General features: G+C 43.0%; 1 protein-coding gene across 4 annotated transcripts in view; it reads left to right on the top strand.

The window, feature by feature from the left end:
• Positions 1-24,420, top strand: part of lrrk1 (leucine-rich repeat kinase 1) — a 97,891-nt gene that overhangs the window by 50,111 nt on the left and 23,360 nt on the right. For all 4 annotated transcript variants that reach the window (XM_076090908.1, XM_076090909.1, XM_076090907.1 and 1 more), the window contains 15 exons: positions 2,015-2,187; positions 2,345-2,465; positions 3,570-3,729; positions 6,303-6,481; positions 6,577-6,674; positions 7,451-7,622; positions 7,716-7,885; positions 8,540-8,679; positions 12,750-13,038; positions 15,875-16,044; positions 16,881-17,078; positions 17,156-17,295; positions 17,509-17,646; positions 21,648-21,842; positions 22,750-22,901. In XM_076090908.1, the coding sequence (XP_075947023.1) occupies positions 2,015-2,187; positions 2,345-2,465; positions 3,570-3,729; positions 6,303-6,481; positions 6,577-6,674; positions 7,451-7,622; positions 7,716-7,885; positions 8,540-8,679; positions 12,750-13,038; positions 15,875-16,044; positions 16,881-17,078; positions 17,156-17,295; positions 17,509-17,646; positions 21,648-21,842; positions 22,750-22,901 (2,495 nt within the window). The remainder of the gene's footprint in view (positions 1-2,014; positions 2,188-2,344; positions 2,466-3,569; positions 3,730-6,302; positions 6,482-6,576; positions 6,675-7,450; positions 7,623-7,715; positions 7,886-8,539; positions 8,680-12,749; positions 13,039-15,874; positions 16,045-16,880; positions 17,079-17,155; positions 17,296-17,508; positions 17,647-21,647; positions 21,843-22,749; positions 22,902-24,420) is intronic.

Genomic DNA, 24,420 nt, shown 5'->3' with positions numbered 1-24,420 from the left:
ATAAATGATATCTCTTTCTGAGACTATATGTAATCTTTTCAAGAGGAATACAACTGTTCACTTCCACAGACCATTTGTCCATGAGAGTGGGGGAATCAGACTTCCACGTCATTGCGATACATTTCCTGGCCACACAAAGCAATTTCTGCAAGTTTAATTTGGAGCTTCGTTAAACACCTGTTGAGAGTTGAGAAGTTTCCCAGTAAACATAGCTCAGGATCTAATGGAAAGGTAACCCCTGTGATCTTAGTTATTGTATTACAAAAGTCATACCAAAAGGACCTCACCTTTGTGCAAAGCCAGGTACAGTGTAGGAAGGAGCCGACCTCTATACCACATCTGAAACACATTTCTGACAATTCAGGTTTGGATTTATGTAGCTTCTGTGGGGTGAGGTACAGCTGATGAAGAAAGTTATAATGAACAAGTCTGTACCGGCATTAACCGTTGCTGATAAACTGTTCTGGCACAAATCTGACCAGAGTTCTTCATCAATTGTTATATTCAAGTCTGATTCCCATCTCATCCTGGATCTGTGTACTCCTGGTTTTGGGCCCTCATTCAGCAACATGGAGTACATTTTAGAAATAAATTTGTACACATTTCCCTGGTGAAGCAATTTTTCCACATTAGTTAACACAGGTAGAGTCATTCCAGGGCCCAGTACTTCACAGGCTTGTCTAAATGTTGTGCAGTAAACTTTAAACGAGCTTCAACATGCTTTTTCTTCAGCAGTGGAGTCTTGCGTGGTGAGCGTGCATACAGGCCACGGTGGTTGAGTGCATTACTTGTTTTCTTTGAAACTATTGTACCTGCTCATTCCAGGTCTGTCTGAAGCTCTCCACAAGTGGTCCTTGGCTCTTGGACGACTCTTCTGATAATTCTTTTCACTCCTCTGTCAGAAATCTTGCGAGGAGCACTTGGTCGTGGCCGGTTTATGGTGAAATGATGTTCTTTCCACTTCCGGATTACGGCCCCATCAGTGCTCACTGGAACTTTCAGGAGTTTAGAAATCCTTCTGTAACCAATGCCATCAGTATGTTTTGCAACAATAAGGTTGCGACAGTCTTAAGAGAGCTCTTTGCTTTTACCCATCATGAGATGTTTCTTGTGTGACACCTTGGTAATGAGACACCTTTCTATAGGCCATCAGTTGGGACTGAACCAGCTGATATTAATTTGCACTGACAAGGGGCAGGAGGGCTTTCTAATGACTGATAGACGTCAGCTGGTGTCTTGGTTTTCCATGCCTTTTTGCACCTCCCTTTCTTCATGTGTTCAATACTTTTTCCCTGTGTCATTCCATTTTATTACACATAACTTAATTTCTGAACTTATTTGTTTGGTTTTCTTTGTATATATATATGGATTACTTGGGTTGTTACCGACATCTGGTGAAAATTTCACGTTAATAGCACCTTGAGATATATATTTACTGAGAACAATGGTGACGTGTTCAATACTTATTTTACCCGCTGTAAATACATATAAGTCATCCTACAATGAATAAAGTTCAGCTATATGTTACATGTTTTTATTATGTCATACATCGTAGACAACACAACACAGTGAAATTGAACCGCTCCTTTTAACCCATACTAAGTATGACAAGTTGCAAACTTCAGTTAGGAACGGCTGAGTTTGTGAGTGGTAGGAATGTCAGAAATGTCACTGTTGGAAGTTTAATTATGGCTTCAGGCTTCTGTTTATGTGTTAAACTCATTTCAATCAGGTGTTTGCCCCCGAGTTCATTTCTCTGTAGGCACTAATGATAAAAAGTGAGTGTTAACGATTGACACATCTGACCAAGTGCATATGCTGGCTAAAACAGCATGTGAGGAATTATTTTTTTACACAAAAATGTTTATTAGTATGGAAGCATTCATTTTCATGTGACCAAAGTTCCATACTTGGGTCATATGATGACAACTCAACCAAACTCCATCTGCTGAGGAAGAACATAAGAAGAGGATGTTCTATAAACATGTTGGCTCCTGTGTGTTGTGGCTTGTAGGCGCGAGCACACAACTCTGCCGTGGTGGTTGTGGGAACACATTTGGATCTCATTGACACCAAGTTTCGCACTGAAAGACTGGCCACGTTGAGAGCTTATGTTCTGGCTCTGTGCCGATCCCCGTCAGGGGCTCGAGCCACCGGCTACCCTGACATCACCTGGAAACACCTGTAGTAAGCACACATTTGACTTTTCATGGTTTGTTTAAGCTTAATGCCAGTTGGCACTAGTATCAGCTTTTCAGAACATCTGTTCATCTGTCTGGTGTGTGTGTGTGTGTGTGTGTGTCTGTGTGTCTCTGTGTCTGTGTGTCTGTGTCTTGGTTCTCAGTGAAGTGTCCTGTAAAACCCTGGAGGGTGTGGATGGGCTGAAGAAGCTGATCTACCAGGTGGCTCTCTCCATGAAAGACAGCAGCAGCTCAGCCTGTGGCAGTAAACTGCTGGGCAGACTGGTGAGTGAGAGCGTGTGACTGGGACGCTCCACACTCTGTGTAGAGAGAGTTTGGACCAACGGGGAGAAGCTGTTTGCTTACATACTTCTATCACTGACAGAGCTTAAAGACAAAGCTTTCTTAAAATGATCCAATATGTTTTCAATAGTTTAATGGAGACATACCATGCACATTTTTCAGGTTCATAATGGTATATTGGGTTTCGACTAGAACGTGTTTACATGCCTTTATGTTCAAAAAACATATATTGTTTACTATTAAATATGTGTTAAATACATATTAAATAACCGTTCGATAAAATAAATAAAAAAACAATCAGACCTTACCTTACGTGACACTCAAGTGGAGGCACGCATCGCTTCGTGCTTGGCTGACATCTCGAAGTGGAAAACCGAGCTACTGTTCCTCCCGGGGAAGGGTTGCCTGCACCGAGACCTGTCCATCACCATTGATGAAACCGTGGTGACGCCAACTCGGACTGAGAGGAATCTGGGGATGACGCTGGACGACCAACTGTCGTTCTCAGCAAACATTGCATCGGTTACACACTCCTGCAGATTCCTGCTCTACAACATCACGAGGATTCGCCTCTTCCTCACTGATGAGATGGCGCAGGTGCTAATCCAGGCTCTTGTCATCTCCCTCCTGGATTACTGCAACTCACTACTTGCCGGAGCCCCGGCGTCGGCCATCAGACCTCTGGAGCTTGTCCAGAAAGCTGCAGCTCGCCTGGTGTTCAATCGCCCCAAGTTCTCCCACACAACTTCCCTTCTCCGTTCTCTACACTGGCTCCCTGTAAGAGCTCGCATCCTTCCTATCGCTCCTTCCTATCTCCAGGCCACGGTCAAGCCCTACACCCATAGTCACACACATAGTCAGGCAACAGTAAAAACAACAATATGACCCACATGTATCAAACATGGCACCGACACCATACAAAGGCTTATTGTTGTGGCTTTTGTACAAATGTACTGGAGGAGCTTAGTACAGTAGTTCCTGTGGTTAGTTCCTGGAGCTATTTGGTCAGAAAGACTCAAAACTATCAAGAACTTCCTGATGTTGTTCTAAATCACAGACAGATTTGACCATTATTTCCTCCACCAGATCCCCAGGAGCTACCTGACACTTCAGGAAGCAGTGATAACGGAGAAGCAGAGGCGAGACGCTGAGGGGGAGGTCCTATACCTAACTGATGACCAGCTGGACCGCATCATTGAACAGAACCCAGGAAGTGACATCAGAGACTATGAGGACCTGCAGACTGGTACTGTGGCTTGTTCAGCACCTAGATTTGAAAGTCATTTGTTTGACTTGTTTTTTTTTGTAACCTTAAATGATTTCCTTCTACAAAAGTGTATTTCCAGCATTTCTTTGTGAAAGCTTTCCTTTTACTTTGGTTAGCCTCACAAAAGCACCCTCAGACAGCCCTGTGTTTGTCAGTGATTGGGCTGGAGAGGGGCTACACCCAGGTGCATAATGTTGGATGTGTTTCCATTCACATTACCTACAACAGTGGAGCTACGCCAACACTCCGTCCTCTTATACACAACTCTCATACACGCCAATCAGCTTGTGCTAACCTGTGCGCATGTTGCAAGCAGCATACGGCTAAAGGTCTCCGGGCAAAGCTTAGGGCTCGACAGTAATGGCTTCCAGCTTGAGAAACTGGCAACCAATTCTAGCTAACAGCCAAATGTAGCAAACGTGCACACAAAATAAATACATTTGTCATATTTGTTGCGTTAGATGTATGAGCTACTTGTCCATAGTCCGTGTATTACTACAGTAGATGGCTGTCGGCACAGCCCCGATAAACAGAAAGCATCACAGGAGCAGAGCGATGTGCTGCTGGGGACATTCTCAAAGGAGATCAAATCACTTTAAGTGTTTGTATTTATGTATGTATTTAGAATATTTTTCGACATGGAACTGAACTGAAAGTGAAAACGTATCTATACTGTTTCTGTCAACATAGTTCTGTGGTTATGGATTATTTTAGATGTCTAAAACACACTTTAATGCTTCCCCCGTCCACAGCAGTGCATAACTTTGCTCTGACTATGGATAAGTACCTCATACAAAGAGAAAAGAAGATCAGACTGGGCCAGTCGATGAAGTCTAAACTACTGCTCCATCTCTTTCTTATTCTATAATTAATACCTATTGGTCTCCCGATGATGTTTCAAGAAAGCACTGGAATCAGGCAGAGTTCGATGCAATAGAGCAGGGGTCTTCAATTCAAATTCCAAAAGGTCCAGATTGAGAAAATCTCGTGCAAAGGTCCGGAACATTAAAATAATATCTAAATTGCTCTATTTAGTGCCATATATATATATATATATATAGAAAGTATCAATTATATTTTAACAATTATTATTCTCAGTTTTCAAATTTAACTGGATGGATTATAAATAATACATAGAAATACATAAATACAATTTTGAAAAATGTGCATCTTTAAAATAAAGTAATTCATTTTAGAAAAATGTATTTCACTGAATTGTTCTGCAGCTTTAAATTCAGTTCATTCAAGTGTGAAGTGATGTCAATCAAAAAGCCACATTTTTATCATCTTCTAACAAGAACAATTAGTGTGCACGGAGTTTATCTGTGGTTATTAAACCACTTGTTTCAGCTCTATTCTCTCTGTGAACATCATTGAACAGTGAATTCATGTGTTAGGATTCTGATCATACTGGGGACTTCATATCAGATGTGAGTGGGTGCGTTTGCTCTCAAGAGTTGTGCTTTGTCTCGTAGTGGCGCTTCATTTACCGCTTTCAATAATCGTCACGGTCTCTAAACACATGAGACACACTGGTTTTAAACTGTCTGTGGGAAGAATTAACCTATAAGAGTCTGTTCATTAATGGTTAAAGACTCTGGTCTCTCTGAACACGTTTCTCTCTTTGGAGATCGTCATGTGAAATAACTTCTTTGACTACCGTAATCATTGTCCTGCTCCTCGTTCTCTTTCCTCGTCTCTCCCCCGTGTGTCACGGTGTGTGTACATCTCACTCGAGTCAGGAAACGTGTCAGAATACTCATATTTGATTGGCTGAGCTTCATCAGGTGATGTGATTCACAACGCATTGGTCGGTGTTTTTCCTGCACCGCTGAACAAGTGCCGTAAATACTGGAAAAGCAGCTCCGGTTAAAATAGAGGCGCTCCGTGAAAATCGAATTGGTTTTAAGTCCTGGGTCCAGATCCTTGCAATAGAATTTACTTTTCAAGCAAAGAATTCAACCGGAGTCACTAGTTTAGACTTAGTCAACTGGCCCAGTCCGAACTTGTCTTCTACAACACATCAGTGGTGACTAACAATGGCAACTATATTTTCACTTTCAACAACCCAAAGCTGATGCTTGGTTAACAGCCTGACGACCACTTTTAACAGTTAGTTTTGAGTTCTTATCTGCATATTGTGCTTGTGGCTGGGTGCACAAGAGCTTGACCCATACAATACGAATACACAAACCGTTGCATCCCTAATGTCTACACATATGACGGCATCATATCAGCATCACTTGTGAAATATATACGTGCTACTGTCTTTTCTCTGACACATGGTTCTAATTGCTCTTTTCTTTGTTATTTGTGTTTTACTGAACATTCAACATGCACAGTACTTACTGGTTAAATACTTAGTACTGAAGTTACAAAATGAGCTGGTATACAGAGATTGTGTGCTTTGTTTGCACATGTGGATACAAACAGAAGGCTGGGTGACCGCTGGAGTCATTTGTTATGGAAGTATATATCTCTACGCTCTTCACTACACCATTCATGAGGACATTCCATGCTAATGGCTCTCTTCTTCTTTGCACTACCTTCAGCCATCAGCTTCTTAATTGAGACGGGGACCCTGCTGCACTTCCCCGACACCAGCCATGGCCTTTGTACCCTCTACTTCCTGTGTCCTGTGTGGCTGTCAGAATGTCTGGAGAGGATCATGCACCTCAAGTCCTCTCGCTCTGTAGCCAGGAATGGAGTGATCCGTGCGGAAGACCTTAGGGTGAGACTCAGGAAACAACTGAAACACGTTGTTTTGTGTGTTGACGATGATACCGACTTCATTTTGTGATATGTATGATGATGTCTGTTCTGCAGATGCTACTGGCAGGAACAGGGTTCACCCCGCAGACAGAGGAACAGTATTTCCAGTTTCTAGCCAAGTTTGAGATCGCTCTTCCTGTGGCCAGTGGCAGGTAAAATATTGTCTTTTTACTAATTGATACTCAGTTGAAACAAATGGTGATTCCCTGTACATTTTGGCATTTTTGCTCCACAAAGCACACACATTACTGTTCTAGTAGAAAGCCAATTCAAGCATATGTCCCATTCTATGATGTCTTGTCTTTGCCTCAAAGCTTGACCCACTGTTTCTACACCACACAGTTCACTCCATCAAAAGATGCAGCACTGGTAGCCATGCAGAACTCCCTCACATCCAACTAACCACTAGATTCACTATAGCAACCAACCCATTCACCTTAGCAACAACCTAGCAACACTTAGGCAACTACCCTGAGCACCATACACCTGCCTAGTAACCGCCTCATGATGCTCTAGCAAACACCAATGACAACCCCAACAAGCCAACTGTAAAAGCACTATTAAGCATCACACACACCTGAGTAACAACCTGAAGACATTAGGGCAACTACCTTAAAGACAGTTATTACCCTACCAAACACTTAGCAACCAACTAACTACCACATAGGAAGCACTTCATATGCCTTAGCAACTACATAGCATCCATATGCTAGATACAATACATAACAATTAGCTATGTCTCAACAGGTAGCAACAAATAAGCGACCACTTAAAGATAGTAGTAGCTCATGTGAAAGAAACCTGCAAACAACAAAGAAATTCTAGCGCTAGTGCCAAGTAGCATGGCATACCTAAAGGTTCTTCAAATCTTGACGTTTTAGAGTTTAGTTTTAAATGAGTTCTTCCTTTTTCTTACCTCTTGCTATAGCTATCTGCTGCCCCACCTCCTTCCCCCCAAGCCAGCCATGGACATCCATGGCTTTCGTCAGCAGACCAACAACACCCTGCAGCGCCTTGTTCAGATGAGCTTTGTTCCTGCCGGATTTTGGGAGCGCTTAATTGCCAGGATGCTCATCAGCCTCACAGAGATGGACCTGCAGGTACTAAAACCAGCAGATTCTCATCATTCACCTATTGTACCTTCAAACCTTCAGCTTTTTACATTCATGCCCTGAAATGTTGTGTTCGTGCAGTCATTTGAGCACAAAAGAAACATCAGGAGCCAACGCAGCAGAAACTCTGTGATCTACAGCTTTGCTGGAACCCAGCAGAGGAACCGTTGCAGCACCTTCAGAGTCCGACGCAGCCAGACCATATACTGGAAGGAGGGGCTGCTGGCCACTTTTGATGGAGGCTACCTCAGGTCAGAGCTTGGGCTAGAAGGTTGTAGGCTGTAATGAAGAGAGACAAATCATTCAGTGAGGAAATAAAGAGTGGGAGAAATGTAAGGGTTTGGAGCTTCAGTTAGATTTAGACTCTCAGAAAGGAGCAGGTCGGAGCTAGTTTTCAGTCAACTTCAAGGCCACACTGGGTCACAGAAACCCACAATTCAATCTGGACATTACAGGGGATTTCTGACAGAATACAGTCTTTTTCCGAAGGTCGTGAACATTAACAACAAGCTGTCTTTGTTCAGAATCTGCACCAAACGGGATACTGTCAGACAGCTGAGATTCAATATCCTTACCTCCATTTCCAAGCTGCAGTCCAAATCCTTTCAATGCTAAGAATTACATTACATTTATACTACAAGATTTTTATTTTTGTAAAATTGCTCATCTTTTATATGTACGACAGCAGTATTATGAAGCCTGATGTTCAGAATGAGAACATACTGTAACACTGAGGGTAGACTATCTCAAATGCAACTAATAAAAGTGAAGAGAAAATGAATGTTGAACTGCATCAAAGGTACCTGCTGCTCTTTCTGCTCCACATAAGCTTCTGTGTAAAAAGCTTTTTAAGAGGTGCAGAAAGCAGATAAAAGCTCCTGTGACATGTGTTTGTGCGTCTGCAGCGTGGAGTCATCAGATGTCAACTGGAAGAGGAAGAAGAGTGGAGGCATAAAGATTATCTGCCAGTCAGATATGAGAGATTTCTCTGCCATGGCCTTCATCACTGACAACGTCAACTCTCTGATTGAGCAGTGGTTCCCTGGTCAGTGCACTGCTCTCTGCTTATGTGCATGATATTAAGCTCTCAATACTGGCTCAGATTCTTTATCTTTGAGCAGATATTTCCTTATTTAATTCATAGTTTTGTTTATCTTTGATTTGATTATATAAAAGAGTAATATACTACATTCAGAGCATTAATATAGCAGCACACAGCTATTAGCTATCTAAAGATCTAGAGGAGTAATGTCTACCTGAGCAGAGAAGGAAGTCACTCTCCCTGTGTGTGGTGCTATCTTTGCTTTGTTGACATAGCCGGGTTGGCCATGCATGCTGTTAGTGCATGTTAGCGTGCACCATTGACAAGATCACAGCTGCTGCTTTGCATGCTTATACGGCTTTAATTGTTTTTATAGTCAATTGTCTGATTTTAAAAGTTTGACTCGTTTATTAAAGGGAGGATAATGGTATGTCAAAGGTATTCATATTCAGCAAATTATTTTGGAATCTGTTCCAAAAGTCGGGTATCATATTGGCACCAGTATTAAAGTTTCAAAGATGCTCAGCCCTGTTAAACACTGTTTTAGACCCTGAACAGTTTCCATGCTACAGTATCCAGTGTAATGAGGGAGTGGCCAGACATCTTGACATTTTCTTTCATAGTTGGAGCTCATAGTGGATATTTTAGATAAATATGTAGAAGACTTGAGTCAAAAACATAATGGCAAACAGCAGGTCGGAGCTAGTATTCAGTCAACTTCAAGGGCATACTGGTTCACAGGAAGTGGGTAGGTTCATTAGTTCCATTGTTCTACCTGGACATTATAGGGAATTTCTGACACATGCCAGTGCTTATATTGAAGGAATGACACTTAAACTTGGTGGGGACACATACTATGGCTCTGTAACTTCATCCACAGTGGGACTCCGATAGAGGAGTTGACACGGAGGAAGGAAAGTCGTTTTTCGACTTGGAGTTGGATTTTGGAAGGCTGTTTCTACTTCTGAGGGAATTAAGCACAGCAACTCCTATGAATGCCTTCCTTTCTTTTGTAAATGCTGTTCTCAGTTATAGCTGTCAGTTGTAGCAGTCATAGGTTATGTCCTTTCACTTGGTGCGACTGTGGCTCAGTGGTAGGACAAGCTTGTCCTTCAATTAGAGGATCGACGGTTCGAACCCCAGCTCCAGTCCATGTTGATGTGTCCTTGGGCAAGACACTTAACCCTAAGTGGCCCCCATAGGCTGTACCGGTGGGGTGTGAATGGGTATGAATGGTTAGAGTCCTGATGGCAGGTGGCACCTGGTAGCCCCTGCCATCAGTGAAAGAATGGGGGAATGAAATGTAGTGTTAAAGCGCTTTGAGTGGTCAGAAGTCTAGAAAAATTGATTTACCATTTACTTTGATTTCTGCTGACCTGACCGCAATTGCTGCACTGGTGTGGAGCAGCAACATGGATGAGACGAGATTGTTGTCCCATTCTGGTGCTAGACAGCTTAGTCTACGGCTTGGTTACACCTGATGATCAGATTCAAGAGTTTTCACCTCCTCTGGGAAACTTTCCTTCTGGCATCCTCTCGGTAGTTGAAGCGAAGCATCATCGATGATGTTACTGTGCTGATGTGTGTGGTTAGAGGCTGACGGCCTGTCTAGAGGCTGCTGCATGGTCCTGAGCAACTTTGCCAAGTTAGAAAATGGTGTGGCATCTATGGCTGAGGCTGTTGGAAGGTGCAGTGTAAGTCCACCCTTTATACTCTTCGGCCCCTTCTGCGTCACCTGTGAGAAGAATTGAAATGATCAGCTGGTTTGCTGGCAAAGTCACACATTTGTATTCCTTGTCTTTGGGGAGTTCCTGGATCTCTGAAACTTTAGTCCCAATAAAGACTTCAACAATCAACAAGATTCTGTTTTTACAGAGCCATTTGCTTGCTCTAACACATCTCAGTTGGTGTGAAAGTTCTTGGGATGGAACCTTTGGCTAACTGTGGCTGCTCAATCTCCCAGTTAATCTTGGTGTTAAGGCGATCGGGAGGAAGGTTTGAGTCATTCCAGCCTCTTTTCTTTGCCCTAAGGTTTTGCATTATGACCTTTGCTCCTCTAGTGAAGGGGATTATCGGGCCCAGGTAATCATACTGTATTGCCAACACACAGTAGATGTTCCTCAATGTGGGAAGTTGGCTCTCCCACGGTCTCAGCTTGTAGCCGAACTCATCTGTATCCCAGTGCCATATTAGGCTCAAGGCCAGATAGCAAATGGGTTTTTTACTGGCCTATTGCCGGATCTCGAATCCTCCATCAGCTAGTACCTGGCACATTTTATCCACCAGAAACTTTGCTGAATGTGTTATAGGGGGACTCTGAAGGCAGTTAGAAAACATAAAAGGACTACGTCAAAGACTTTCAGTGTCATAGTTTTCCTTTTTTGATTTCTACACGTGTCTCTGAAGTGCAAACGTTGCACTGCTGGACTGCTGGTCGTGCCGGATTGAAAAACTGCCACTGGTACACATCTGGTTCTCTTTCTCTCTGCAAGTTCCGCCAGGGTTTGGTCCTTTGGGAGGAAGAGGACCTGTTGTAACACGTGTGTAACCGCTCACTGCCACTGGATACTCCCTGAACCGCAGAAGAACCGGACCGAGTTCTGGTAGAAGCTTATCATAGAGGGAGAGGCCACATTGGTTACATGAGCAATTGAAAATCAGCCTGTGTTTTCCATTGAGCGTGACTAAGTGACGCTGTATAAATCAGGACTCTTTAGACTCATTCACCTGCTCAGGAAGAAGTTTCACCACACATCCACCATCAATTAGTGTCCTTATCTCAGCCTCATATCTAAACTTTGGTCGGGTCTTTGACCAACCTTAGTTCTGAGCTCCTGAGTGTTGGTATCAAGGCTTCCACGGTGGATCGTGGAGGTGGAACGTTCTTGAGATGAGGTAGTAGAGTGGCATAGCATAATGTATCTCTAACTTTGACTGTCATTGTGCGAGATTCCACAATGGAAACAGCTTCATCATCTAGCACACTGCTAGCTTCTCACTGCTAAACAGAATGACATCAACCTGCAGAGCCGTCCCTTATGCTGATAACTGTCCTATGCTAGTGGCCTCAGTGATGATGTGAAGTAGCATGTTTAAGACGGTGAGCCATCAGGTGTGTGGCCATATGGAAAAATACATTATTTTAATTATATTTACTGCTGTGAGTCCATGAACGATGCAAGTGTCTGTGTTTAGTTCACATGTCTGTAATGACAGTCGAGTGGCTGTTATGTAAACTGCTAGCGTCAGTTGAACAAAATAGAAGAACAAGTTGAAGACAATGTTGTTTTTAGCAGAGCTAGACCGGAGAATATTCGATTAAAACAAATCAGTGATGCCGTTTTGCCCTCATTGTTCTCCATGAAGTTTGCTGGAAGTAATGAGCGTTTTATGTGGAGTGAGCAAGACTCTGTTTTAAAAAAATCACTTTTAAAAGCTACATTGCTTGTCAGCAACCTGTCATAAGGAAACTTTATTTAGGAGACAATTTGGCCTTGTGTGCTCTTATTACTTTGACATGCAGTTAACACCGCAGTCATGATTTGTTTTTTATTTACATGAACTGGTATTTGCTCCTGGTGTTCTTCACCACTGTGTCAGAAGAAGGAAATAACCGGAGTCACAGACAAACAAGCTTTAAAAGTGAACTGTGAAAAAAGTGACCGCTCTGAAAGTATCCAGAATATTCACTGTCTGATAGCGATCAGTTCAACCTTCAGACGAGCAGCAACAAGGCCCTTCATGACCTCATCACCATCTATACATCATCCACCCTTAACCGTATTTTTCCTGGATATCCAGATAGCGAGCTTGCCCACTGCAAACATAAAGTTCCCTGCTGCAGGTCCAGTTCATGGTCAGAACCTGCTGCAGTGTCTGCTTTCTGTAATGTAGTAAAAGCAAAGAGGACTTGTAACAAATGTAGCTGTTATTATAACCTGAAAAAGTCATTATAGTAGTAATCTTAAAATCTAGGACTGGCCCGACTCTATGTACCATTATGTAGGAAAGTTTTCAGCTCTCCAATAAACAGATGATGTACATGTCTTGTATCTATGTGTCCTCCCTTGTAGCTTTGACAGCCAGTGAGAGTGATGGGAGTCTCCTCATAGAGCAGTACGCCCCCTGTCCCCTCTGTGCCTCACTGAGCCAACAGAAGCAGACCGAGCTCGTAGCCGGCCTGGTCGGCCAGGTCGGAGAGAAAGGAGCAGGTGGAGGAGACGGGGTTCATTACTTTGACATGGAGGACTGTGTGCTGGCTGCAGTGGAGGAGGATCACATCATGTGTCCTCGGCACCCTGACCAGCCCGTCACCCTCCAGGAGCTGGTCCCAGAGCTGTTCATGACCGACTTCCCTGCACGGTAACCTCGAACCATTTAATGGATCATTTCAATGGGCATGTTTCATTCACGCTTCACATCCGTCTGACACATTTTTATACAGCTGTCTACACAGACGAGTAACAGCTCATTCTTTAGACATTCACCTGCAACTTGTTAGGAGTCAGGGCTTCAAGGCTCCCACTTATGGAAAATGTAACTACATTGATTGAGTGTTGTCAAAGCTCATGTGAGTGCACAGCTGTACTGTGGCTGAATACATCAGACCTTCACTCCACTGCTGGTGGAGACCAGGCTCAGTGCTGGAATCAATGTTAGATACACACTGATAGGCTTCTGATCAATTAAAGATGAGGACAAATATATATTAGTGTTATATTAGTGTATATAGTTATTATTATAATAATAATAATAATACATTTTATTTATATAGCGCTTTAAAAGGTACTCAAAGACACTTTACATGGTAAAAACAGAAACAATAGAAGTAATTACAATAAGAACAAAATAGCTTCAGAGGTTAAAAGCAGATTTAAATAGATGAGTTTTAAGTGCAGTTTTGAAAGTGGCGAGTGATGGAGAATGTCTGAGGTGCTGGGGGAGGGAGTTCCAGAGGGAGGGGGCAGCAATGGAGAAGGCCCGATGCTGCCCCCAGTCCAGCAGTAGTCCAGTCGAGAGGTGATGAAGGCGTGGATGAGTGTTTCAGCGGCTGCGGAGGAGAGGGAGGGGCGGAGACGGGCGATGTTTTTGAGATGAAAGAAGGCGGTTTTTGTGATGTGATTGACGTGGCGTTCGAAGGAGAGAGTTTGATCAAAAATGATTCCAAGGTGACGGACATGTGTGGAGGCAGGAACAGTGGTGCCATCGATGCAGAGGGAGAAGTTATGGTGGGATTTGTATAGTGATTTGGGGCCGATGATAAGCATTTCAGATTTGTCGCTGTTGAGTTTGAGAAAGTTAACTTTTGTCGCATCCATGTTTTTATATCTGTGATGGTGGAGTGGGTGGTGGGGGTGATGGATTTGGTGGAGATGTAGAGTTGGGAGTCGTCAGCATAGCAGTGGAAGTGGAGACCATGGTGTCGTATGACGTCGCCAAGGGGGAGCAGGTAGAGGATGAAGAGGAGGGGACCGAGTACTGAACCTTGGGGGACACCTTGAGAGACTGGGGCTGTGTCAGACTTGAATTTGTTGATACTAATGAACTGTTCACGGTCGGAGAGGTATGATCTGAACCAGGAGAGGGCTGTGCCAGTGATGTGGAGGGAGGACTCGAGACGGGAAAGGAGGATGGAGTGGTTGATGGTGTCGAAGGCTGTGCTGAGGTCGAGCAGTATCAGGATGTTGAGGGAGTGGTCATCAAAGGTGAGGAGAAGGTTGTTGGTGACTTTGATGAGGGCAGTTTCTGTGCTGTGATGAGATCTGAATCCAGATTGAAATGGTTCATACAGTTGGTTTGAGTCGAGTGGGTTTTTAGTTGGTGGGCAACAGTGCGTTCCAGAATTTCAGACAGAAAAGGGAGGTTGGAGATGGGTCTGTAGTTGTTGTGGATGTCGGGGTCAAGGCCAGACTTTTTGAGGATGGGTGTGACTGAGGCGAGTTTGAGGATGAGAGGGCTTATTATGCTCATTTCTGTGGAGGATTGTCACAGACACTAGACTTTTGGAATAAATATTCATATATGTCTTTGTCCTACACATTTGCACACATATACACACTTGTGTGTGGGTGGGCAGTCACTTGGCAAGAATATCTCTGTTTTTTTAAAGTAGCACAGACCCATGGAAACAGTTAAACAGCCACTCCAAATATTAGTAAAGTTGTAATGGAGCTCTTAAAGAATGTTAGACGGATGTTGGTATAAACACGAATGCCACCATCTAACATCATCCACTTTTACAGCTGGATACTAGTATAAGCACACTTTAGTGTGAGACCAGTCTATATTAGCCTCTGCCAATATTGGCTTTACTTTACAATACTGATGTTTTTGAAGTACAGCTGTCGATACAACTGTTTTGTGGCAATTATCAAAATATTTTAATTCGACCCTTTGCCAATACATTCCAAGAAGTCACTGTTTCCCAAGATATATTTGTGTACATTGTTTTGTGTGAACTTTGAGGCTGTTAACTGAGGTTCTTCTAAGTGTGATCCAGAAAAGAAGTTTTTCAGACCAACAGCAGGTCAAGTGCTTTACATGATGCATTCAAAATAAACACACAATACAGTCTGACACATTCAATCAAAGGCCGTGGAGAACATAAAGGCCTTTCATCTGGGAGTCAAAGTCGGGACAAATCTTCTATCTTCTGGACGTTTGTTCCAGCTCTCTGGCACAGAGAACCTAAATGCTACTTCTCCATTTATAGTGTGGACTTTGTCAACCGTCCCAAACCATTGAGGGCATGGCAGTAGTACTTTAATCTCTACTCTTTAACACACTGGAAGCCAGTTCAGGGACCTGAGGACTGGTGAGATGTCTTTTTCAGGATGAAGCAGCTGGATTTGAACAAGCTGAAGCTGACCCTCTATATGGGATAGGCTGTTGGTTGTTGGTCAGTTTATCCAGATTAACTAAACCACTTTATTTGGAAATCAAACTGAAAGTGAGCATACCTGAAACTTTGCTAATATTCCCTCATCGAACAAGAACACAGTGTGCACACAACTGCAGTAAGAGCAGCGCTCGAACAGAGTTGAAGCAGGAAGTGAGACTATAAAGTGTGATGAATGCTAACTCAAACAATTTTACTGTTCAGTTTGTGTTCTCTTCTAATTAAGTGTGGCTAACCTGGAGGTTTCTTTCCAACCTGTCTAATCGTTGCTGTGCGTGTGCGTGCGTGTGTGTATGTTAGGCTGTTTTTAGACAGGGCCCAGCTGGAGTACTCTGAGGAGGAGAATAACATCCTTGGTCAGGGTGGCAGTGGGACAATCATCTACAGAGCCCGATATCGTAACCAGCCGGTGGCCGTCAAACGCTTCCACTTCAAGAAGTGTCGACAGCAGACCATCAGCAGTGACACAGGTACTGAAGCAGCTTTTATATTAACTGTGCAGTGAAAGCCAGTATTACACGGCCACTTTAACTTTTAACACTACCTATGTTGACATTACTTACCAGGGATGTCCCCATCTAGTTTATCTGGCTCTGAATATTGATATGATACGAAGGAAAGACTAACTGAGCTGAGTACAGACACCGGCTGGCAGTGAACACTTTACCCAGAAAACAGTTGACCTGTTATCAGTTTCTCACTGAATTACCATGAATAAGTGACAGCTGAGATGATCTGCTGTTGGCGACGTTTGTCACTTTAACTAGGGAAAGTTAACACTGGCAGAAAGTGAGGAGCTGCTACCTGAATATTCTGTACTGATAATTAACGTTGTAGAATAGCATTCTTTTGTCACCGTCTGACCTCAGAGTCAATCAAAGGGGCAGCTAAACTATTATTCATATTCACACACTGTAGTATCCAGTGGAATGCTGTAACTGCCCCCCATCAGCTAATGGAAATGTCACATGACCTAAATGTGGCACATCAGTCAAGGTTTGATAAGAGGTGGGTAGGATGGTAACTCTGGTCTCTCTTCAAAGATGCTCTGTGGCATCTGATTTGTTAAGATTATTTTGTCCCACTTGTCCCACCTCATATTTACAAAAAGACGTGTGGAACACCATAGTTATAGAGAGTAAAAGGAGGACACAGATGGAATAAAGCCTGTAGACCCTTTGCAGTTGGAACTGATTCCATATGAGCTCCTGGAGCAGCCATTCGGGCACAAATCTATTCTCTGCGTTGAAAGTATCCCTTTTGCAAACTTTGGTTCTCTCCCTCGTTCCGTTCTTTCTTGCCTCAGACACCATGGTGAAACACCTGCAGTCTGCAGATGCCTGTCGGAGCTTCTCTGAGTTTCGCCAGGAGGCCAGTATGTTGCACTCTCTGCAGCATCCCTGCATTGTCTCCCTGGTGGGCATCAGCATCCATCCACTGTGCCTTGCCCTGCAGTTGGCCCCCCTGGGCAGCCTCAACATTGTGCTGGAGGAGAAGCGCAAAGGCACGTAGAGATTTCGGCATTGTCACTTCTGACCTGAAGTTGGTCCTAAAGCCGGTTTCTATGTTTTCTCATCGTAGGCTCCAGGTACATGCCCCTTGGTCACATGCTAACTTTCCGAGTAGCCTATCAGATTGCAGCAGGACTGGCGTACCTTCACAGGAAGAGCATTATCTTCTGTGACCTCAAATCTGACAACATCCTGGTGTGGTCTCTGGAGGTCTGTATATGGATTACCATAACAGCATACATGCATGGTTTATTGACTATTGTATTTATGAAATAACATCAACATATCAGACTTTCAGTGGTAGGACAATAAAGTCCTGAACTTATTTCCTGTGTTGTCGCTGCTGTTTTCACAGTCCACTGAACTACTGAAGACATACTTGTATTATCTTACCTGTTCACTCATTTGTGTATCATTTTCCAGGTGCAGCATCCAGTTAACATTAAGCTGTCTGACTACGGCATCTCTCGACAAACCTTCCATGAGGGGGCGTTGGGCGTGGAGGGCACACCAGGTTACCAGGCTCCTGAGATCCGACCAGGCATCGTGTATGATGAGAAGGTACTGACCCCGTCTCATTAACCCACATTAGTGATGCGCAGAAGGAATATAAACAGCTGCAACAGAATAGTATGGTGAACATCTTAACATATAATCAAAATATGGAAGTGAAAGCAGTGCTCTGTTTATTTAAATGTGAAGGTACAATACAAAAACCTAAAAAGAAAAAATCAATGAATAATGGTGATAAAAAATCTTGACCTCAATTATGATCAAAAATAATCGTGATTACCATTTTGGCCATAATCGTGCAACCCTACCAGCATTAGAATTTCATAACATGAAAATATTGGATGACATTCACTGGCTAGCTAACGTTAACAAGCTATCTTTTACATTAACAAGCTATCTTTACGTTAACAAGCTATCTTTTACGTTAACAAGCTATCTTTTACATTAACAAGCTATCTTTACATTAACAAGCTATCTTTTACGTTAACAAGCTATCTTTTACATTAACAAGCTATCTTTACGTTAACAAGCTATCTTTTACGTTAACAAGCTATCTTTTACATTAACAAGCTATCTTTACGTTAACAAGCTATCTTTTACATTAACAAGCTATCTTTACGTTAACAAGCTATCTTTACGTTAACAAGCTATCTTTTACATTAACACGCTATCTTTACGTTAACAAGCTATCTTTTACGTTAACAAGCTATCTTTTACATTAACAAGCTATCTTTACATTAACAAGCTATCTTTTACATTAACAAGCTATCTTTACGTTAACAAGCTATCTTTACGTTAACAAGCTATCTTTACATTAAGGCCCCTCTTCTCCCCGGGGAAGCTAGCTTTACTAGAGCTTACTGTTTTATTGGCCCTGAGCAGAAAAAAGCCCATCAGCTCCTCTCCCATAGAATCTGCTGGCTTCAGCCAATCAAACTCCTTTTCTTCTCTCCTGGCCATTAATCTCACTTTTTAACGAGGTTTAACTATTCTAATAAGAGGCAGACTAGGCTGGAGAGTGAACAAATGATGGAGCGAGTGGGAAAGGAAGAGTGTAGTCGGAAAATAAATGAAGAAGAGCAGCTTCATGGCTGTTACCGTGTTTGCCAGCTGTGGGTGTCTTGGCAAGAAAATGAACATGTGTAAGTGTTTGTCGGTTGAGCATCTGGACAATATACAGTAACACGACTAGAAAGCTGTTACAAGCCATTTGTTTATAGGCTTGGATAATATCACTACTACTAAGTGACAAAAAAACATAGATTGTAATGAATGAAGAGTGGCCTAGACATGTGTAAACAGTGTTTGACAACTGATTTTGTCTATTAGGTAAAAGAATAAATAAATTACAATGTAATCACTAGAATCAGTATGAATGAAACACACCACCTCCTGTGAGTTTAGGTTTCCAGATCAGGAGAACAGTGCTGCAGAATTCCTAGCGCCTTTCACACAGACTGTAGCCCGTTCCGCCTCACGGTTCTGGATGAAAGGTAGAGGAAAGAGTTGTTCCGCAGCTGATCTGGCAGCAGAGATGGTCACACAGCTGAGTCGACGTCTGTGTAAAAAGGGACAGCCAGCACGGCAGACCGGTTATGAGGTTTTGATGTTATTTGTGCGCGCCAACCACGGAGAATGGCAGCGACTTGGGGAAATAAAGAGGTCCGGGAGTTCCTTACCTCCGACTAGAGGAGCTCATCACTCAGTTTACCCGCCATATTGTTTAGGATGCAAGTCGCTGCCGTGTTATTATGAATCCCACTGCTTTTGTTGCCAGAATCCCCCCCCCCCCCCAATTCTAGGGTTGGTCAGAAGTCCATCCTCGATCGTGGTAACCCGATTTGTTCAAGTCCTATGTCCTGACAAACGAATCCTGACCCGAACTACCTCAGGTCATTGCCTAATCTTCTGAGTCAGCCAGTTACGCAGGTCGGGTCTTGCCAAGAAATACAGTGTGATTCATAATTGTACTATAAGTCCCACGAGGGCCCGCTGCTGTTTGTTAAACATCACACCTCTATTGCTCCCATGATGCCGGCATGCTATCTGAGATCACACACTGGGGCGGCTGTTTGGTTCAGTGTGAAAAAGCAAAGGCGTAGCGGTAGATATTCTTTACAGCAGAATTGTAGAATCTCTGTGTGATAGGTAACTGTAATATCATTATACCAGCCACTGTTACAGTTGAAACAGGTAGTTCCACCTTTCACTTTGCTGGAGAGCTCTGTGTCGCAATCCGCTCTAAACAGCTGGAAGTCTGCCAGCACGAAGCCACGGCTCCAAATCGTAAGATGAAGAAAAGTCTCTTTTTTTCCTCAGCAGAGGCGTACAAACGCACTGGCACATTGGCCTCTCATTTGGCGTTTCACTTATTGAGGGCACCTTTGATCAGAACCTCCAATAATTCCACTGATGATGAGAGTTGATCCTCTGATGTTCAGGAGCTCTTCTCTGGTGAAAGAGCAGCGGGTACTGTAGCACAACACTGACTGAGTGCTGGTCAATGCGTGTACTCATGATTGGCTGACATGGCACTGTGACTTCAACAAATCAAGTCCAAACTTTTTGACCCAACCTGAAACAGACCCATTGATAACTAAGCAGAACCAGAAAAAAAAAGGGACCCAAGGACAATTAGACCGGAACAGTTCCAAACAGTCGTGGTTAGTAAAATGACAACTTAATCAAATGCATGTTCCTCATAGTGATGACTTGTATGTTTAATTTTGACTTTGTTATTTTGGTTGAAGCACTACAGCATGACAGGATCAAGTCTTTGTCTTTCTAGCAAGGACAAAAACTGTGGACATAATGAAGAGTGAGAACTAGACTAGTCAGATTGAGGTCAGGAGGACTTCCTTATATGAATATGCCATGCTATGTTTGCCATAGCCCCTGTGACACCATAGCATACCACAGACCTCAAGTATATCTGGAGCCACTACCAAGTGATGTCACCACAGAAGTAGTTCGGTGCTGTTTGCCTCTGCAGTTATTCTGGGACGTCCCACCGTTATCTGTGACCACTCAGACAGGAATTCATTTGGGTATTTTGGTCCTCAGATATGGGTTTCAAGGATTAGATAAGAATGAAGTGGTGATCGCCTTTACTTTACAAACCAAAAGTAAAACTGTTTAGTTTTTTTTAGTAACACTTAACAAATGTGCTGGAGTCAATTGTAAACAAGGAGAAGAAACCAAGGCACTCTGAATCCTGAGTATATAAAGTCCCTTTCCCACTGGACGGAGACACATCTGGCTTTTGTCTTCAGTGGGAAAGGTTACAATCAGTATTCATTCCCTGGACCAATGACTCTGCTCCAGCTCTGATCAGCAGTGATGGAGAATGACACCGGGATGGACACGCTCAATTTGGCCCCCTTATCCGGTGTGATGCTATGTGATGCACTTTGAAGTGATTATATCAGAAACAAATTCAACAGAGATTTTGACAATTACTATAATTTATTTCAAAACATAATACGCTCTCTTCAAAGCCACCACACTGCCGTCAGACAACAGGTATACAAATACCTCACTGATTGTTGTACATCACACTTCATTTAAACTCTAGACGGACACAAAATAAGACTCATCAAAACTGTCTTTGTTAGTTAGTTAGTCTTTCCACTACTTCAACTGTCACCAACTTTGGATACAGAGTTTGAAAGAGACTGAATAAGATATAGAATAAGAAGTAACCAGTGTAACATTGTCTCTGGTTCCTAACTCTGCTTCTGGTGCCGCCGCGTCCATAAAGTTGAACAGGAATAAAAACAGAGGCCGGTGCAACTTCACAGCTTCAAATGAGTCTAACTTTTAGCAGGTTTTCGAGTGTTTAAAAAAAAATACATATATATATATATATATATATATATATATATATATATATATCTGTGCTAATTTGGTGAGAAAATGTTATAAGACCAATGAGCTCTAGAAGCGCTGTGGAATAAGATATAGAATAACCTCCAGCCACACACTGGAGGTCTTAATAACCTCAGATCTGACTCTGAAACCTGACCTGATCTTCCTTGTTTTTTCTAAAGGTGGACATGTTCTCCTATGGTATGGTGCTGTATGAGCTGCTGTCTGGACGGAGGCCAGTGCTGGGTCACCACCAGCTCCAGATAGCGAAGAAGCTCTCCAAAGGCATCCGGCCAGTGCTGGGCAGTCCTGAGGAGGTTCAGTTCTACTGCCTCCACAGCCTGCTGACTGAATGCTGGGACACCAAGCCTGAGAAGGTGAGCCTCCCTCCTTGTTCACACTATTTTAATTGGCCGACGCAGTGATTGGTCAAAACACAGAAGTTGCCCTGTTTCCTCTGCTTTATAGGAAATAGTCTGATCTAATGTACTGGTAGTTAGTAGTTAAGGAGACCCATGGAAAGACATTATTAACAAACATACTGAAAAACTTGTCATCCGCCATCACAAAGACATAGTTTTAGAACTGGTCATTTTGGCGGGTGGGAAGCCTGTGAAGGATCATGCCCTTGTCACATAGGACAGTGAACCTGCCATGCAATACACCAGTTTAGCTCCTCACTGGCAGGTAAAGTAGAAGTGACTGCCAACAGCGGAGAGATAGCATGTGTATCTGCAATGCTCGACAGGACCAAACTATTTGCAGATAACAAAAAAAGAATCCTAGAAGTACATACACAGAGCTAAATCCAAAATTCAGAGCATATCTATCCGGCGGTTAGAAGCTAACGGTACTAACAGCACGAACAGTGCAAACAACGGCAGCAGTTAACAGTGAGTTAAACTGAGGGTGCTACTCTTCCGTGCCTCCACCTCTGGTAGGAGAGTGAGAGTTAAGTCTCTGCTCAGGTAGACGTTTCTGCACTATAGTTAACTATGCTTTACATAGCTAAATGTTGTTTGCTGCTAAAATAATACTCTGAATTTCAAATTTAGCATCTTTTAAATAAATAAATGTAATCGTATCTACTAACTCCATAAGTTAGCGTGGCGCAATCAACTTTCAGTTTTCAACTAGCAGTACAACTGGTTTTACTCAACAGGAAGCAATAATTAAGTGTAATAACTGTAGTTCTTGCCTTTAAAAAAATAATAAAAAAAAATTTAAAAAACAGTCGAACATATTAGTTAACGTGTGTGTGTGTGTGTGTGTGTGTGTGTGCAGAGGCCGGTGGCCATGCAGTGTGTGAGGCAGATGCAGCAGCCCAGCTTCCCCTGCCTCAGGTATGTTTTGTCCTGTGACAGCCACTCGCAGCTCTTCCTGTCCCAGCTGCAGGGACACAGCGCTGTGTTCTGGAACGGAGACAAGGACAACAGGTTAGTTTCAACTCTTTAGTCTGCTAATAGCATGCATGAAAAAAACTCCCTCTTCTTACTCATTTCTTGGAATTTTTTTCCCTCACCAACATTCTCTAGCATGTAATCAACATAACTATTATTATTTATTAACATGATTATTAAATGTAACATTTTGCAGCACTTTCAAGGGGTGGTTTACCTAAGAAATGTCACTGAAATGGAAACCTATATTGTAGTTTTATTAATAATTTGATTGGATCTTTTTAGTTAGAGCTGTAGCAATACTTGTATATCTTTCTTCATTCTGACAACAATCATTTAATGTATACCATAAAGTAAGGGGAACTGCTATCCTTGTAAATGTCTGAAGAAATACATAATGTGGGCATGAGTCAGAGCCCACTGGCCTACAGTCTCAATAGGTGCATTATAAGGGATTCAGAGCATTCATATATCATCAAAATGTATTAGTTATGTAAAGATACAGTGGAGTCTACCTGAGTACAGAATGAAGTCCCCAGCCAAATTCGAGAAAACTTAGACCTAACTATAAACCTGAGCCAGCCCTAACTATAAACCTGAGCCAGCCCTAACTATAAACCTGAGCCAGCCCTAACTATAAACCTGAGCCAGCCCTAACTATAAACCTGAGCCAGCCCTAACTATAAACCTGAGCCAGCCCTAACTATAAACCTGAGCCAGCCCTAACTATAAACCTGAGCCAGCCCTAACTATAAACCTGAGCCAGCCCTAACTATAAACCTGAGCCAGCCCTAACTATAAACCTGAGCCAGCCCTAACTATAAACCTGAGCCAGCCCTAACTATAGACCTGAGCCAGCACCAACTATAAACCTGAGCCAGCACCAACTATAAACCTGAGCCAGCCCTAACTATAGACCTGAGCCAGCCCTAACTATAAACCTGAACCAGCACCAACTATAAACCTGAGCCAGCCCTAACTATAGACCTGAGCCAGCCCTAACTATAAACCTGATCCAGCCCTAACTATAAACCTGATCCAGCCCTAACTATAAACCTGATCCAGCCCTAACTATAAACCTGAGCCAGCCCTAACTATAAACCTGAGCCAGCCCTAACTATAGACCTGAGCCAGCCCTAACTATAGACCTGAGCCAGCCCTAACTATAAACCTGAGCCAGCCCTAACTATAAACCTGAGCCAGCCCTAACTATAAACCTGAGCCAGCCCTAACTATAGACCTGAGCCAGCCCTAACTATAAACCTGATCCAGCCCTAACTATAAACCTGAGCCAGCTCTAACTATAAACCTGATCCAGCCCTAACTATAAACCTGAGCCAGCCCTAACTATAAACCTGAGCCAGCCCTAACTATAAACCTGAGCCAGCCCTAACTATAAACCTGAGCCAGCCCTAACTATAAACCTGAGCCAGCCCTAACTATAAACCTGAGCCAGCCCTAACTATAAACCTGAGCCAGCCCTAACTATAGACCTGAGCCAGCCCTAACTATAAACCTGAGCCAGCCCTAACTATAAACCTGAGCCAGCCCTAAC

This window comes from Anarhichas minor, unplaced genomic scaffold (genome assembly GCF_050575085.1).
Source record: "Anarhichas minor isolate MPS153535 unplaced genomic scaffold, ASM5057508v1 ptg000013l, whole genome shotgun sequence".
NCBI classification, from domain to species: Eukaryota; Metazoa; Chordata; class Actinopteri; order Perciformes; family Anarhichadidae; genus Anarhichas; species Anarhichas minor.
The sequence above is the reverse complement of the archived record's forward strand: the minus strand, read 5'-3'. Positions and strand labels throughout refer to the sequence as shown.